We start from the raw sequence: 15,000 nt of genomic DNA, 5'->3' as shown, positions 1-15,000 counted from the left end.
GGGTGGTGGAGAGAGGAAGACAGGGCAGAAGAGAGAGAGAAAAGAGGATTTGATAGAGGGAGGGAGAGGGAGAAAGAGTAGGACACAAGCAGGGAACAGGGGAAGACACAGAAAGAGAGAGAAAGGTGAGAGAGAGAGAGAGAGAGAGGGGGGGATAGATAGATAGAGCTTACGCAGGGAAAATGACAGTGAAGCTGTAATTTTCAAAACCAAAGTCCCCTCGGCTCCACACCTGCATATTGATGACTGGAGAATAGATGACGCACATTCGTACATTCGCTCGCCTCCTCTCTCCTCGCCTCCTCTCGCCTCGCCTTCTCTCGCCTCGCCTTCTCTCTCCTCGTCTCCTCTCGTCTCGTCTCTTCTGTCCCTCCTGCAAAGTCAAAGTAATCTAAATGGAGATGGCTCCAACGGCAAAAACAACCCCAACGCCTCCTGAGTTCTACCCTCATCATATTTACCTTTTTTTTTTTAAATTGTCAAAGTGCAGAACAGACAACTTTATCATAAAAAATAAAAAATAAATGAATAAAAAGAATAAAAACGACAACCAAAGCAGAAAAGGACTACAGTACTACAAGGCCTGGAGACGACACACGGTGCAGTAAAAGACAAGACCATTACTTGCGTGAAACTAAAAAAAAGGGTTAACATTAGCCTCGCGCGCCATCCTATGTACGTACTTCCGCCAAAAGATTGGCTCCGTACTGAAATGGTAGTACTATGGGATGGTCAGGACCAGGCTAGTTTAACATTCCATCACTAATCCAAACAAATCCAGAGAGATGCTGTCAGTGCAGCAACACATTTAATAGATATTTATATCTCGGACACTTCACATTTGGATAACAGGCATGGGAATGTATACTATACGGTGCTGCTCTGCTGAGAGGTGCGGCACACTGGGGGAGATTGATGGCCAGGCTAGCCAGGCCCCCTCTACTCTGCTCGCTGGCTTTGCATGTGTGTGTGTGTGTGTGTGTGTGTGTGTGTGTGTGTGTGTGTGTGTGTGTGTGTGTGTGTGTCTGTGTCTGTGTGTGAGTGTGAGTGTGTGTGTGTGTGTGTGACAGAGAGAGTGAGAGAGAGAGAGAGAGAGGAAGAGAGAAAGAGAAAACGAGTGTGTATATTTGAAGATTTGTGTGTGCATATGTATGTGAGGATGTTCTGTGTGTGTGTGTGTGTGTGCGCGCATGTGTGTGTGTGTGTGTGCGTGCGTGCGTGCGTGCGCGTGTGTGTGTCTCACTGACTGGAGAGGGTCGGGCATGTTGCTGGCGGATCACACTCTCTTACTGTTAGGCGGGCGGCTCTGAAGAAACCCATCCCAGCATCCCCTGTGTGTGTTTGTGTGTGTGTGTGTGTGTGTGTGTGTGTGTGTGTGTGTGTGTGTGTGTGTGTGTGTGTGTGTGTGTGTGTGTGTGTGTGTGTGTGTGTGTGTGTGTGTGTGTGTGTGTGCGTGTGTGTGTGAGGAACCCATCCCAGCATCCCCTCTGACACGCAGGCAGCTGCATTACCATAATTGGCTTTTCTACATGACGGGACAGAGGAAATAATAATGTCATTTTATTTACAGCCCTCGTGTGTCCCTCCCCGTCCCCTCTCCTCTCCTCTCCCCCTCGCCTCATCGCCCCTCCACTTGCCCCCTCTCCCATTCTCCTCTCTTCTCTTCTCTTCTCTTCTCTTCTCTTCTCTTCTCTTCTCTTCTCTTCTCTTCTCTTCTCTTCTCTTCTTCTCTCTTCTCTTCTCACATCCTCTCCTCTCCCCTCTTCCATCCCCTCTTCTCTCCTTCCACTGCCTTTATTCTCCTCTCATCTCCTCCTGTCCCCCTATCTCACTCCTTCCTCACTCACACACTCTCTCTCTCTCTCTCTCTCGCTCTCTTTCTCTTTCTCTCTCTCTCTCGCTCCCTCCCTCCCTCTCTATCATGCCCTCATTCTCTCTCCATCCGTTCTGCCACAGCGCACAGGTCAAGCAATGGCTCTTTGATCAGCTGCTGTCCAAAGCCATCAGGCACAGGGGCCGTGCAATGGAGAGCCGGGTGACAAACAGAATCTAGGGGGAAGACAAGAGGAAGACAAGAGGAGAGGAGAGGGGGAGGAGAGGAGAGGGGTGGGGGGTGTGGAGAGAGGGGGCTCTCTCTCTCTCTGTCTCTCTCCGTGCCGTGCCGTGCGCATTCCCATTAAAACGTCCGTTAAACGGCCCCCACCGGCTACGGCCGCGCTCCGTTGAGACTGTGAAGTGTGTGTGTGTGTGTGTGTCTGTGTGTGTGTGTTTGTGTGTGTGTGTGTGTGTGTGTGTAGAGAGAGAGAGAGAGGGGAAGTGAAACAAGCAATGGGTTTGTGTGTTGCGTGGGCCTCCACCACCATCCCCACACTCCTCTTCCCCGACCCGTTCCTCCCCGCCCCGCTCCTCTCCTCTGCTCTCCGCTCCTCTCCGCTCCTCTCCTTGTCTAAATGACATGAGTGAAGGGGGCCCGGATTGGGCATTAGTGCTGCAAATGACTGTGGTGATTGCCCTCTCTTTCCCAAAATCACATCAAATACATAAAGAAATGCGGGGAAATAAATAAGGCCGGGGAGAGGACGACAAGAGGGGGAGTGAGGTGGGAGGGAAGGAAGGAGGGAGAGAGACAGAGAGAGAGAGAGGGCGAGAGAGAGGGCGAGAGAGGGCGAGAGAGAGAGCGAGAGAGAGAGCGAGAGAGGGGGGGGGGATCCTCTGTGTGGTCTCATCCTCTCTTTCTCTTCCACATGCTCTGTCACTCTGTTAATGCTCTCTCTCTCTCTCTCTCTCTCTCTCTCTCTCTCTCTCTCTCTCTCTCTCTCACTGGTGTCCCCAGCTTTTCGACCGGATATCTTATCTAGTTTGTTTGGGTTTGACAGCAGCCAAATGGCAAGGCACTGTGAGCTTGACAGAGAGTTTTATTGATTTAACAACCAGCTGACTTGTGCAGAAAAAAAAGATAGTAGCGAAAAAAGGGAGGGGGGAAAACAGGGGAGGGAAGAGGAATGAGAGGGTGATGAAGAGAAAAAAAAGGAAAAAAAGAAGATGGAGATGGTCAAGTATCTAGCAGGAAATGGGATATATTCAGAAGCCAATATTGTGACCGTGTGGTTTTGGGGAGAAAATTAAGGCAGTCTTTCTAGAGTTTCCAGTGGCGTATCATCATTTGGATAAAGAAAGTGTGTGTGTGTGTGTGTGTGTGTGTGTGTGTGTGTGTGTGTGTGTGTGTGTGAATGCGTGCATGTGTGTGTGCGCGCATCTGTGTGTGTGCATGTGTGCCTGCCTCCACACGTGTGTGTGTGTTTGTGTGTGTGTGTGTGTGTGTGTGTGTGTGTGTGTGTGTGTGTGTGTGTGTGTGTGTGTGTGTGTGCTTGTGCGCTCGTGTGTGTGTGTGTGTAAGACAGTGTAACATCATACAGGGAGCCCACGCGGTTGGTGTATGTCCTCCCATTGAGAAGCACAGAAGCTTGTCAGTCTCATTAATTATAGAATACAGCCTCTCCCCTGGACCTGTCAGTCTGCTATCCACACACTAAGTGGCCAGTGACAGCATTGCCCTTCACCAAAAAAAAAAAAAAAATCTTAACCGATTTTTTGGAAGGCCTTTAAGAGTTAAAAAAAATAAAACAATAAAAGGGATCAAATGTGAAATGAAACCAACAAAATAAAACGTGCAGCCTTTGCTCTTACTACGTCTCGACGTCAGACGGATGGCCTGTTTTAAAAGCGGACATGTTTTGTCGTTAAGATGTCAAAAAAGTGCCGGCCATGAACGCACGGGGTGGCTGGCGGATGGGATGTGGCTGGCCATCTTTGCGTGCCGTAGCCTGACCTGGCGTGACGTGGCGTGGCGTGGCATGGTGTGGCGTGTCGGTTTAACGGGCGTCTGCGAGTGACAGGAAGAGGCGTGTAGCTGCGTGTGGCTGCGTGTGCACCGCTGTCTCCTGTCGTAGGGCTGAACGCCGGGTGTCCGGCAGCGGAAGTGACAGGAGCTTTTTCGCCACCCAGCGCAGATGGTCCTACTCTCAGACATCACACACACACACACACACACACACACACACACACACACACACACACACACACACACACACACACACTCACTCTCTCTCTCTCTCTCCCTCTCTCTCTCTCTCTCTCTCTCTCTCTTCCCGCCCCCCCCTCTCTCTGTGTCTGTCTGTCTCTCTGTCTCTGTCTCTCTCTCTCTCTCCATCTCCATCTCTGTCTTTCTCCCTCCATCTCTCTCCCTCTATGTACATATATCTTTCACTCCCTCTCCTCTCTATCTCCCTCTCTTGCCTTATTCTCCCCCTCTCAGCTCCACCAAGCTGACATGATGGGCAGGACAGCACGCAGATAGCTACACACACACCGCCCACCCCATTCTGCTACCACACCACCACCACCTAGCTACACACACCGCCCACCCCTATCCCACCACACCACCAGCAGCACCACCACCAGCACCCTCCACCTCCACCTAGCCCTTCTCTTTCCCTCCCCTCCACCTCCCCTCCTATTCACCTCACCCTCTTCTCCCTCCTCTCTCTCTCCTCTCTCCCTCCTCTCCACCTCACCCTCCTCTCTCCCTCCTCTCTCCTTCCTCTCCACCTCACCCTCTTCTCCCTCCTCTCTCTCTCCTCTCTCCCTCCTCTCCACCTCTCCCACCTCTCTCCCTCCTCTCTCCCTCCTCTCTCCCTCCTCTCTCCTTCCTCTCCACCTCACCCTCCTCTCTCCCTCCTCTCCACCTCACCCTCCTCTCTCCCTCCTCTCCACCTCACCCTCCTCTTTCCCTCCTCTCCTCTCTCCTCTCTCCCTCCTCTCTCCCTCCTCTCTCTCCCTCCTCTCCACCTCACCCTCCTCTCTCCCTCCTCTCTCCTTCCTCTCCACAACCCTCTTCCCCCTCTTCCCTAGCTGTCCAGTAGCGTATCACTCCCATACCTTCCTACTAGTAGCCCTTCCATCTTCTAGCAGCAACACACTCAATCCTTCTCTCCATCCCCACCACCCTCCACCTCTCTCTCTCTCCACCTCTCCCCCTCTTTTTTCTCTCTCTTGTCCCTGCACCATCCCCACCCTCCACCTCTCTCTCTCTCTCTCTCTCTCTCTCTCTCTCTCTCTCTCTCTCTCTCTCTCTCTCTCTCTCTCTCTCTCTCTCTCTCTCTCTCTCTCGTTTCTGCACCATCCTCAGCCTCCTCCACCCTCCCTCCACCACCTCCATCTCTCTAGTACATTTGCCCGGTACGTCTTCTCGGGTCCCTGTTCCATCAGTGCTTTTGTTCGGCTATGTGCTCCGTGCTCGTACTCCTTGCCGGGGATGCTGCCTATTGTCTGCATAGATAGGCTGGTTGTTGCCACGGCAATGGAATGTTTTCAGGTAGTTTTGACAAGAGAGGAGTCTAGCAGGTCATGCAAAAAAAAAGCGTGGCCTGAAATTGAGGTGCAAAGAGAGAGAGAGAGAGAGAGAGAGCGAGAGACATGGTAGACATTTGACTGAATGTACTCCAGTCCTTGGCGTTAAGTTCCAAGCACAAAAGAACGCAGCATGGTGGGAAGAAAATGTGTCCAGCCCCCAGTATTTTGTGAGGTTTTGTGGTTTTCCACCATGTATGAACGGAGGACGATAAAATCTGGGTATGAAATGCATGGACACACTATGGGTAGTACAGCAGTATTTGTAAACCTTTGACAATCCATGAAAACATAAAGCTATGAGCGTGTGAGGTGATGATTTTAATTCATTTCCTGCCTTTCTATGATGTGGTGGACGGCGCCTTTCATCGACAAAGCGGAAAGGCCATAGGATTAGTGGGCAAAACTAAAAATACTGTAGACTGATACTGTGTACTGATAGAGCAGTCAGCTGGTATGGATTGCAACACTAACATACTGCCCTCATGAATACGTTATCCTTCAGGAAGTGTCCTAAATAAAACAAGCTCGGGCTCCTGTTGTTGATGTGTGCAGCCGTTCCACGTATAGTGTGCCAGGTAGAGCAGCAAAAACAATACTGGGGTGAGTTTCTCAAAAGAGAAGTTGTTAGCCTGTTAGCAACTTCAGTAGTTGCCAATGGGAAAATGCATTGAAAACAACAAAGTAGCTAATGTAGTCAGCAACTTTGGTTTTGAGAAATTCACCCCTGCTCTACAAAGGCAAAGTGCAGTAACTACACATTTAAAAAAAAAAAAAAAAGTTTAGACTGAAAATGGTCTTCATGACACCTCCTTTATCTTGTGACAAAGCCTTATGGTCCAAATGTGTCCCGATTTAGAGATATTGCTATGTCAAATTTGCAGTAACTACAATATTCAACCTAATACCAAGGCTTTGAAGGCATTTTTCTCAGTTTCAATGTTGGCGTTGTTACTAGTGAGGGATATAGATGTAGTCTAGTGAGGAATGCTTTCCTCCTCACCATCCTTTGTGTAGCCATCTGTGTGTTACCCGGCTCTGCCGTACATACAGTGCAGTGATCAGTACTACCAACCAACCATGAAAAACAGCCGATAGAAACGGGGCAAACATTTACCACGATACAGTCTGCCACAAAGACACACACTTGGGGGCAAAGACATACACATAATTCCACACATTTGTGCACACACACACACTACACACACTACACTACACACACACATGTACATATATATGCATAAATGCACACATTCGTGCACACACACACTACATTACATTACACTACACTACACTACACTACACCACACTACACAACACGCACACTACACCTCGTTGCAGCTGCTTCTACTGTAGCCTTGCTGCTTTTGCCCAGGTCTGTATCTCTTCTCTTCTCAGGCAGCATAGCAGCAAATGGTGCCAGCATACATACATCAGGTATTATGTCCACTTAGATTATGATATGACAGCTTAGCGTGCTGTTTGAAGCTGACAGCACATCTGTTCCATCAGTAGAGAATGATACTGGCATCTAGGACACACATCTCACCGTGGAGGAAGGAGATAAAGGGAGAACTAAGGAGGCCGTCTTTCCTGTCTTCCCCCTTTCCCTCACGCTCCCTTTCTCTCTCTTCTCTTCTCTTCTCTTCTGTGCAGCCCTCCCCTCCCCTCCTCTCCTCTCCTCTCCTCTCCTCTCTGCTCCTCTCTCTCCGCTCATCCATCGCTTCTCCTCTCCTCTCCCCTCCCCTCTTCTCCTCTCCTCTCCTCTCGTCTCCTCTCATCGCCTGTCTTCTCCTCTCCTCTCCTCTCTTCTATTCTCCTCTCCTCCCCTCCTCGCTTCTCCTCTTCGCTCCCCCCCCATCCACCTCCTCTCCTCTCCTCTCCTCTCCTCTCTCCCACCCCATCCATCGCCTCTCCTCCTCTCCGCTCCTCTCTCCCCCCATCCATCGCCTCTCCTCTGCTCTCTGCCTCTCCATCTGTCTCTCTCCGCTCACTCACTCTCAAGGCGCGTTTTTGTTTGTTTGTTGGTTTGTTCATAAATGAATATTTCATTGCAGCTCCAGGCGCTGACCATGGTTAAATATGAAATGTTTGTTGTGATTGACACAATGCGCTATTTCTTAGATCCTCGCATCGCCTCGCCTCGCCTCACATCGCTCGCTCACTCACTCACTCACTCACTCCCCGCCCCCATCGCACCCCCCCCCCCACCACCACCCGTCTACTTGTTACCGATGTGTTGTGTTATCTCCTTGTACAGACCTTGGGTCGTGGTGTTTACGCGAGTGTTAATGGCTGTGGGTAAAATATGCGCGATGCGATGGAGGATCACAGTGTGTGTTTAGTCTTTTAAAAAAGTCTTCGCAGAGACTGAAAGGCTGTGCGTGCACGGTGAAAATTGACACAGGTGCAGATGTTGAATATCAGACAGAAACCTGCTGCTAAATGATTCAACAACTGGAAGAACATTGTCAGGAAACAGCGCGCCGTGTTCATTGTTTTTCTTTTTTTTTTCTCATGGCAACGTTCTGCTCCCGTTACCTTCCGCACAATCAACTCAAATGATTTTAAACTGGTGCTACTTTTCTGAATATCAGCAGTCTCACTCACTCCTGCTACCGAAAGACTTTCATGTGAAAAAGTATACATATGCAACATATGCAACATATTTCAAAACGTATTTCAAAATGAGCAATATTTAATGTGATGCATTTTTAATGTAATGCATATTTTCATGTGTGATGGCATCATTCTGTGTTGCAGCTCATGTTAACTGCAATGTGTCTACAGTATACATACTGTATGTAACACATTTTAACATGTAGTTGTGGAATATTGGGTATATTAAGTATATTATGTAAAGGACATATCATGTCTGTGTTTCAAAATGTACAGTATTCGAGAAATGTTGTGTGTGTAAAGTATTTGCATGAGATTATCATGTCTCACGCTGCCATTTTTCACATGCTGTATGTACTGTATTTTGAGGCAATATTTCAGGAATATTTTGTGAATATTAGGTTTTGTAAAAGATCCTCATATCTAACTCTGCCATTTTGTCCTGTTTTTCCTCTCGTCCTGTTCTGCAGTGTACATGCCAGAGGATGATCTGAAGGGCGACGGACCTTTCGACGAGGAGGAGCACCTGCGCGACGACGGGCTGTCGCTGGACGGCCAGGACGCACACGCGGAGTTCCTGTGCAACGAGGAAGACGACGAAGCCGAGGCCGATGCCTTCAGGGTCCGCCCCCCTTCCGGCAGCTTCCGCGGCTCCCCCCTCAGCAACGGCACCAACCCGGACGCTGGCTACGGCTCGCCGCTCAGCGACGCCAGCGACCGCCTCGCCGACCTCAAGAGCACGTCGTCCCGCGACGACGGATGCCAGGACGGCAAGGAGGATGGCGGCCTGTCCTCCTACCGCATGGACACCTCCATCGGCTCCATCGGCGGCGCCCCCTCCTCCCTCATGGGCAGCCCCAACAGCGGCAGCCTGGCCCTTCACGACAGCCTGGCCCAGATGAAGGCCGTCTACGCCAACCTACTCTCGGACGCCTCCTGGTCGCGCATCGCCATGGACATCATGAAGGCCAAGCCCGTGTCGTCCAGCCCCGGCGGCAGGGGCGGCATCCCCCCAGCCAACGCCCCGCTGGCCCTCGCCGCCACCAAGCCCGCCGCCGCCACCGCCACGTGCCCCAGCAGCAGTGCCAGCAGCGCCACCAGCCACAGCCACAGTCACAGCAGCAGCCATCACAACGGGAAGAGCGCTACGGTCAACCCCCCTCCGAGCAGCGCCAACGGCAACTCCAATGGCACCCCCACGCCGACCGCGCTACCCGTACCCGGCGGCGAGCCTAACGGCAACGGCGGCGGTGGCATCGCCGGGGGCAACCCGAGCAACGGGGGCAACATTGCCTACGACTGGCATCAGGCGGCCTTGGCCAAAACCCTCCAGCAGACCCCGTACCACTTACTGCCAGAGCCCAGCCTCTTCAGCACGGTGCAGCTGTACCGCCAGAACAACAAGCTGTACGGCTCGGTCTTCACCGGCGCCAGCAAGTTCCGGTGCAAGGACTGCAGCGCCGCCTACGACACGCTGGTGGGGCTCACAGTGCACATGAACGAGACGGGCCACTACCGCGACGACAACAAGGACAAGGAGGAGGAGGACAGCGGCAAGCGCTGGTCCAAGCCGCGCAAGCGCTCGCTCATGGAGATGGAGGGCAAGGAGGACGCGCAGAAGGTGCTCAAGTGCATGTACTGCGGCCACTCCTTCGAGTCCCTGCAGGACCTCAGCGTGCACATGATCAAGACCAAGCATTACCAGAAAGTGCCTCTCAAAGAGCCCGTGCCGGCACTGGCCACGAAGCTGGTGCCCTCAGCCAAAAAGCGTGCGCTTCAGGACTCCCTCATCTCCCCCTGCTCCCCAGAGACTATGCCAGCCAGTGGCGCCATGGCGTCCGCTGACCCAGGCAAAGACCCGAAGCTAGCCGCTAATCCGTACGTCACTCCCAACAACCGCTACGGGTACCAGAACGGAGCGAGTTACACTTGGCAGTTCGAGGCCCGCAAGGCGCAGATCCTGAAGTGCATGGAGTGCGGGAGCTCCCACGACACGCTGCAGCAGCTGACGGCCCACATGATGGTCACGGGACACTTCCTCAAGGTCACAAACTCCGCCTCCAAGAAGGGGAAGCAGTTGGTGTTTGACCCGGTGGTGGAGGAGAAGTTCCAGTCCATTCCCTTGCCGCCGACCACCACGCGACTCCCCGTTCCCCCCTCCGTCAAGTCTCAACCCGTCTCCCCGGCTCTCTCCACAGGGTCAGAGGGGAAGAGGGAGATGGCCATGGAGGGTGAGAGGAGGACCGAGTCGAGCGAGCCCGAGGAGAGAAAAATCAAAGAGGAGAAGGACGACGAGAAGAGCGGAGGAGTGGAGAAAAAGGAGTCCGACTCCACGTCCTCCTACAAGTACCTCAGAGAGGAGGACCTGGACGAGACTCCGAACGGAGGCCTGGACATTCTGAAGTCCCTGGAGAACACCGTGTCCAGCGCCATCAGCAAGGCCCAAACCGGCACCCCCACGTGGGGGGGCTACCCCAGCATCCACGCAGCGTACCAGCTCCAGGGAGCGCTGAAGCCGTCGTCCTTACTGTCGCCATCTGTTCAGAGCGTTCCCATGCAACCGGCGTTCAGTAGCAGCAGCATGCGGGCCTTCGTGACAGATCCAGGGTCCGTCATCCACTCGCCCAGGAGCCCCTCGTCCCCGCCCTCGCTCAGAAGCAACGTGTCGGCCATGGAGGAGCTGGTGGAGAAGATGACCGGCGGCAAGGCCGCCGCCGTGAAGAAGGAGAAAGAGGAGCGGGTGGTGAGCGACGGGCGAGGGGGAGGGGGAGGGGAGCGATGCGGGTCCCTGTCCTCCTCTGCCAAATCTCCGTCCCAGTCCCCGCCCGTGCAGAGAGCCGAGCAGAGGGATCAGAGGGATGGCACCGGTCCCATCATGGCCTACCCCACAGCAGGGAACCGGAGCACCAGTCCCAGAAAGGCAGAGGCTGCTGAGCTGGTCTGCAAGAAGGAGCCCAAAGACAGCCCGCTCGACACTACCACTCTCACCAATCACCATCACCCCCACCCTCACCACGCCAAAAACGGCCCCGACGCCAACACCACGTGCAGGTCGTCGCCCATTACCAACGGCACCACCAACAGCTTGGGCATCATCACCGACCATTCACCGGAGAGGCCTTTCATCAACCCACTCAGCGCACTGCAGTCGATCATGAACACGCACCTCAGCAAGGCCTCCAAGCCCATCAACCCCGCCGCGGACCCCCTCTCCATGCTCTTCAAGATCAGCAACAGCGTGTCAGACAAGCCACCCGTCTTCAACAACACTAACGCCACACAGGTGAAGCAGCAGCCCGACAACAACCCCGTCAACAACCGCTTCTTCTACGAGAGCAACGACCAACCTATAGATCTAAGCAAATCCAAAAGCGGTGGTGGCGGCGGTGGTGGTGGAGCAGGAGGAGACGAGCGCAGCGGAAACGCCACTTCCAGTATCCCTCTGAACAGCTCCATGAACGGCAACAGCAACAGGCCTCTCGGCCTGTGCGGCCTCCCGTTCCCGGACTCCGGACTGTCGTCGCCGCTGCGGGAGAACGCGCTGATGGACATCTCGGACATGGTGAAGAACCTGACGGGCCGCCTCACGCCCTCCAACAAGTCCTCCACTCCCTCCTCCATCTCGGAGAAGTCGGACGTGGAAGGCAGCGTCACGTTCGAGGACGCGCTGGACGACCTGTCGCCCTCCGTGCAGGGGGGTAAGCGCAAGGGCCGGCAGTCCAACTGGAACCCGCAGCACCTGCTCATCCTCCAGGCCCAGTTCGCCTCCAGCCTCAGGGAGACCCCGGAGGGTCGCTACGCCATGACCGACCTGGGGCCGCAGGAGCGGGTGCACATCTGCAAGTTCACCGGCCTCTCCATGACCACCATCTCCCACTGGCTGGCCAACGTCAAGTACCAGCTGCGCAGGACCGGCGGCACCAAGTTCCTGAAGAACATGGACTCGTGTCAGCCCGTCTTCCTCTGCGGCGACTGCGCCTCGCAGTTCAGGACTCCTGCCGCCTACATCGCCCACCTGGAGTCGCATCTGGGCTTCAGCCTGAAGGACCTGTCCAAGCTGTCGGCCGATCACCTGCGGGAGCAGCAGGCTGTCTCCAAGGTGATCGGCGACAAGCTGGCGTCGTACGCGAGCCCGCTGGCCTCCATGATGGCGGCCGTGGCGGCGACGGCGGCGGACGACGATTCTGGCTCCGGCGCCATTTACCAGTGCAGACTTTGCAACCGGACGTTTGTTAGCAAGCACGCCATCAAGCTGCATCTGAGTAAGACTCACGGCAAGTCGCCGGAGGACCACTTAGTTTTCGTCACGGCGCTAGAGAAGCTGGAGAAACAGGAGAAGGTGTGAAGCGAGACGACGAGACGTCGAGGATGGGCGCCAGACGCAGCTATCCCCCCCTCCCTCCCCACACACAGCTAACACTCCCCAGAGACTCTGCTGTGTAAACTGACCAGTTTCATTGCACTAAAAATATATATTGATCACATTTACTGCACTGGGCCAACACTGAGCCGTGAAAAAAAAATGAAAAGGAAAAGAAAAAAAGAATGAACTTAAAAAAAAAACAGTCTTACTTTTGTTGTGAAACTGCCTGACTGGACCATGTCTTTTTATGTTCAAGTTTGTTTTGTTTTTATTTTGCCAAGTTTTTTATTTTGTAATGTATTTATATGCTATTTGTCCTGATCTGTGCATGTCCTTTAGTGATGTTGAACAAGTTTTCATTCAATTAATGCTCTTTAAAAATGACTACTGGTTACTATAGTTGTGGATTTGAAAAAAGAAACATTCATTTGGAAAGAGGAACATGAAAATATGACATGAAGAATTTGAATTGTTTATCTAAAGTGAAAGCCCTTCCGGAAGACTGAAGTAGCACCTTAAAGACGATTTAATTTTGTAAAGAGAACTTTTAAAAAAATGTTTCAATGACAAAAACAGATTAATTTTATTGATCTCCTGCTAATTTTCCTTGTTTTATTATTTTTAACATTCAACAACTATATTAACTGAAAGTTGTGATCAGATGATGATTTGTGTGTTGCATTGAGAAAAGGATTTTTCCCAAACGTTCTGAACAGTTAATGCATTGCTGCTTTAGGTTCAAATCAATCAGTGAGAAGGCATTGCAGAACAGTATGCAAGTTTGTTGTAAGACAAAAAAAATAGACAATGTTTCTTTTCAATGTAAAGTATCACTTTAATAGTAATTTTCAAAAATGTATGGTTTGTTACAATATCTTTCTATATTGTGCCGCTTTAATTTCAACCCATAGAAGATATTAGTCCGTTATAATGGTTAGTATGGAAAATGTAAAACTCACATGACATATCTTGCCATTTGCAACAGCTCAATGTTATTTGTACTTTAAGATGTGTGCATTCTTTAACTTTTATATTGTCATTTTATATATGAAAATCTACAAAAAACCTAAACAAAAACGGACAACATCCTGTATATAATTATATGATGTAGAAACACAAATGTCCCCCTCTTTTTTGGAAAGAAGAAGAAAAAAAAAAAAGCTCCCCTAGCTTGGTTTACAAGACAACAAATAACTATACTTGCATCCAGTTAGATGCATGATGATGGTGTGAAAATACATGAGCGATGCACAATGACTATACAGTTTAATGTTTTATCAACAATATTGTAAAAAAGGAAAAAAAGATCTTTTTAGCGCCAATAACTTTTTGTTTTGTTTCCGTTTTTTTTTCCTTTTTTTATTTTATTTTTCTCAATTGTAAAATAAACCCCAAAGCAGTTGATAATGCACTTTTGTGTCTTTATTCAATATCACAAGTACATTTCATGTTACACCCTTCAACATAAAATAAATGTGAAGACAAAAAAAAAGATGTCTGGCATACATTTTAATATCTCTCCAAATGATTGGCAATTCCAAGTTCACTGTCATGTAATTGTGCACAAAGATAGTAATTTGTCAGGCCAGCCAGTAAAACGCATCCCCTGGGATCGCATGGTAGAGAGTAGAGAGCGAGATGTTCTATTTGAACGCTAGCTAGCTGCCTTCAGAAGTTTTATTGTTATATGCATGCTTGTCTAAACACATTTGCTGCCGTTGCAGTTGTCTGCTTTGTCACATCTCCCTTCGTGTGTGGTTTCGCTCATGTATATATTTCTTCCCTCAAACATGTACACACACACACACAGACACACACACACACACACACACACACACACACACACACATACACGCACACACACACACACACACACACACACACACACACACACACACACACGCACACACACACACACACACACACACACACACACACACACACACACACACACACACACACACTTGAAGCTTTCAGACATCCATTAACAGGGAAAAACAGCATTTCATAATAGAAGTCTAGTCATTCACAGTAAATACCAGAAAAGGCAATACAAGCATCGCTGGACAAAACACAAGCAAAATATTTCACTTACAGTAAATACTGATTGCTGGCACTCTGCCGTACGCCAGTGGTTCTTAACCTTTTTTTCTTAACACACCCCCTTACCTGTGGCCAAGACAAGCTGTGCACCCCAACCCAAACTTCTACACATGTATACTCACTAAAAAAATAATTTAAGTGATTTCATTACAATGATTCTTGCTTCAGACATTAATCAATATCTTACAGCGTACGTACGCTACATGAGTGTAATACACACTCCATAGTCCTCATCAGGAGGAACAATTGAATGAGGCCATTTCTTGGTCAAGGCCAATGCCTTACACAAGATGACATTTTCTATATCTTTTTTCTCTCTCTCAAAGGAGCCGAACTGAAACGCACATTTATTGACTGAAGGCTAGAGCGTCCGATCTCCCTTAGCCGGGGTGTCTGACGGCTGAGCAGTCATAAACTGATGATGGTGATAAACTATAAGAGCGTCCTATTGTGTTAGGCGGCCTCATGCTTGACTTGTGACTGGTCTCCCGACTCCGAGCGTCTTG

The 15,000-nt window shown here is 50.8% G+C and overlaps 1 protein-coding gene across 2 annotated transcripts in view; it reads left to right on the top strand.

The window, feature by feature from the left end:
• Nucleotides 1–13,792, top strand: part of LOC134449008 (teashirt homolog 1-like) — a 63,398-nt gene extending 49,606 nt beyond the window's left edge. For both annotated transcript variants that reach the window (XM_063198740.1, XM_063198739.1), the window contains one exon: nucleotides 8,499–13,792. In XM_063198740.1, the coding sequence (XP_063054810.1) occupies nucleotides 8,499–12,373 (3,875 nt within the window). In that variant the 3' untranslated portion in view covers nucleotides 12,374–13,792. The remainder of the gene's footprint in view (nucleotides 1–8,498) is intronic.
• Nucleotides 13,793–15,000: the final 1,208 nt, after the last annotated feature.

This window comes from Engraulis encrasicolus, chromosome 5 (genome assembly GCF_034702125.1).
Source record: "Engraulis encrasicolus isolate BLACKSEA-1 chromosome 5, IST_EnEncr_1.0, whole genome shotgun sequence".
In the NCBI taxonomy this organism is placed as follows: Eukaryota; Metazoa; Chordata; class Actinopteri; order Clupeiformes; family Engraulidae; genus Engraulis; species Engraulis encrasicolus.
This window is presented reverse-complemented; position numbering and strand designations above follow the sequence as displayed.